Source organism: Nannospalax galili, unplaced genomic scaffold (genome assembly GCF_000622305.1).
Source record: "Nannospalax galili isolate Female #2095 unplaced genomic scaffold, S.galili_v1.0 scaffold553, whole genome shotgun sequence".
In the NCBI taxonomy this organism is placed as follows: domain Eukaryota; kingdom Metazoa; phylum Chordata; class Mammalia; order Rodentia; family Spalacidae; genus Nannospalax; species Nannospalax galili.
In genome coordinates, this window is record NW_008336313.1 from 3,549,647 (window position 1) to 3,551,544 (window position 1,898).

Here is a 1,898-nt window from a genome sequence, read left to right on the forward strand (position 1 = left end):
AACAGGGAGTGAAACATGAACCATGTACCAGTGTACGAGGCACAGGACCCGTGAACAACTGCGGTATCAATGGGAGCTATTTAATGCCAGCGTCCTGTGATTGAGGACAAGGGGAATTAGTCTCTAAACATGATTTTTAGTATTCATTATACTATGCCATATGATTTTTCTATTATTCAAAACTTAGTTGCCTGTCATTTTGAATGAGAAACAGAATAAAAGTGGATCTTAGTTTATACAAAAAGAAATTATTTCCACCACAGCACACGCCAAAAACATTAGCATATTTTGACTGCAGAACTTTAGGCAAGTCATTTTCTCTAATAGAATGAATAACTATTTGTACACAACCCTAACACAGAAATAGGCTGGAGAGATGGCTCAGCAGTTAAGGGCACTAGCTGCTCTTACAGGGAAACTGGGTTCAGTTCCCAGCACCCACATGGTGGCTAACAACTGTCCATAACTCCAGTTCCAGAGATCTGACACCCTCTTCTGACCTCTACAAGCATTGCATATGTGGATTCACACACATATATACATATATGCAAGCAAAACTCTCATACAAATTTTAAAAAAAATTTAAACAGAAACAAAAGCCTTCATTGTTTTTGGTTGAGTTTTCTCTACTCCGAAACAGCATGTTAAATTTGCTTTCATGTTTTTATATTTACAATCCACACCAGACACTTGTGTTGACTATATCTATGGTCAGATAGAAACAGGAAAAAACCTGAATGGCATAAAATTGCTGGACAGAGGCCAGACTGCTAGATTCTGTGCCTGACTGAGTAGAGACCCAGCCTTGCGGGGAGGCAGCCTTCTCCTGAACAGTACTCACTGCAGACAAAGGCCCGCCACAAGCCTGAGAGATGGCTAACTCCATGGGGCAGTGTGGTCCACAGCCTCCCCAAAGAACTGCCTCAAAGCCTGAGTCACTCTTACATTCTAAATGGTGTAAATTAAGCTTTTCATTTACAGATTATTCTTAAAACTGCAGAGTATTTTAGTTCAAAATAAAATGCATCTAGCAAGACTTATTTGAGAAATAATAATGAAAGTCCTACTGTCTGGCCGTGGTTAAATGCTTAAATCTAAACTTTAAAAAAGTGATAATATGCAAAATTTATGTCAAATAAATTTAATAAAATTCATATGAGGTGAATGCTGAATATTTGAAAATTAATAAGACAAATATCACCCTAATAAACATGCAAAATTTGGGTTGTAGGGTGGGAAAACTATGGCTTTTCTCTCCCGGCCAAGTACCCACGCCTTTGCAAGATCTACATTAGTGAACTTCATGAAAAGAAAGTTCTAAAAAAAAAGAGGAGGTTCTACTGGCAAATATTAAGATATTAATGTTATGGATTACTTAAAAGATTCGAAGCACTTTAGGTACAGTTCTTTAAAAATGTGTTTTTTGGTGCTGGAGAAAGATGGTTCAGTGGTTAAGGGCTGCTCTTACAGAAGACACAGGCTCAATTCCCAGCACCCACATAGTAGCTAACAACCATCTGTAACTCCAGTTCCAGGGAATCCGATGCTCTCCTCTGACCTCCGCAGGCATTGCATGACACAGGTGCACCTACATGCATGCAGGCAATACACTCATACACGTAAAATAAAAATAATAAATACATTTTTAAATGTGCTTATCACAGCTTCAGAAAATGAATTTTAATTTTTTTCCTTTTTCAATTGAAATTTTGTGAATTTCATATAATAAATTTTGTTCATATTTAGATCCCCTCCCCATCTGCACCCTCTGCACCCTTCTAATAGCACCCCCCCCCACTGGATTTCATGTACTCTGTTATATATATTAAGGCCTATAGACTCAAGTTTGTGTCCCCAAAAGTCCTTTGGTGCACATCCATTCACTGCAGCCTGGTTAA

At 38.2% G+C, this 1,898-nt stretch overlaps 1 protein-coding gene across 1 annotated transcript in view; it reads right to left on the reverse strand.

Moving 5' to 3' along the window:
- Lepr (leptin receptor) overlaps positions 1 to 1,898 on the reverse strand; it is a 106,996-nt gene that overhangs the window by 40,077 nt on the left and 65,021 nt on the right. The window contains exon 8 of the mRNA XM_008831089.2: positions 675 to 705. Within this exon, the coding sequence (XP_008829311.1) occupies positions 675 to 705 (31 nt within the window). The remainder of the gene's footprint in view (positions 1 to 674; positions 706 to 1,898) is intronic.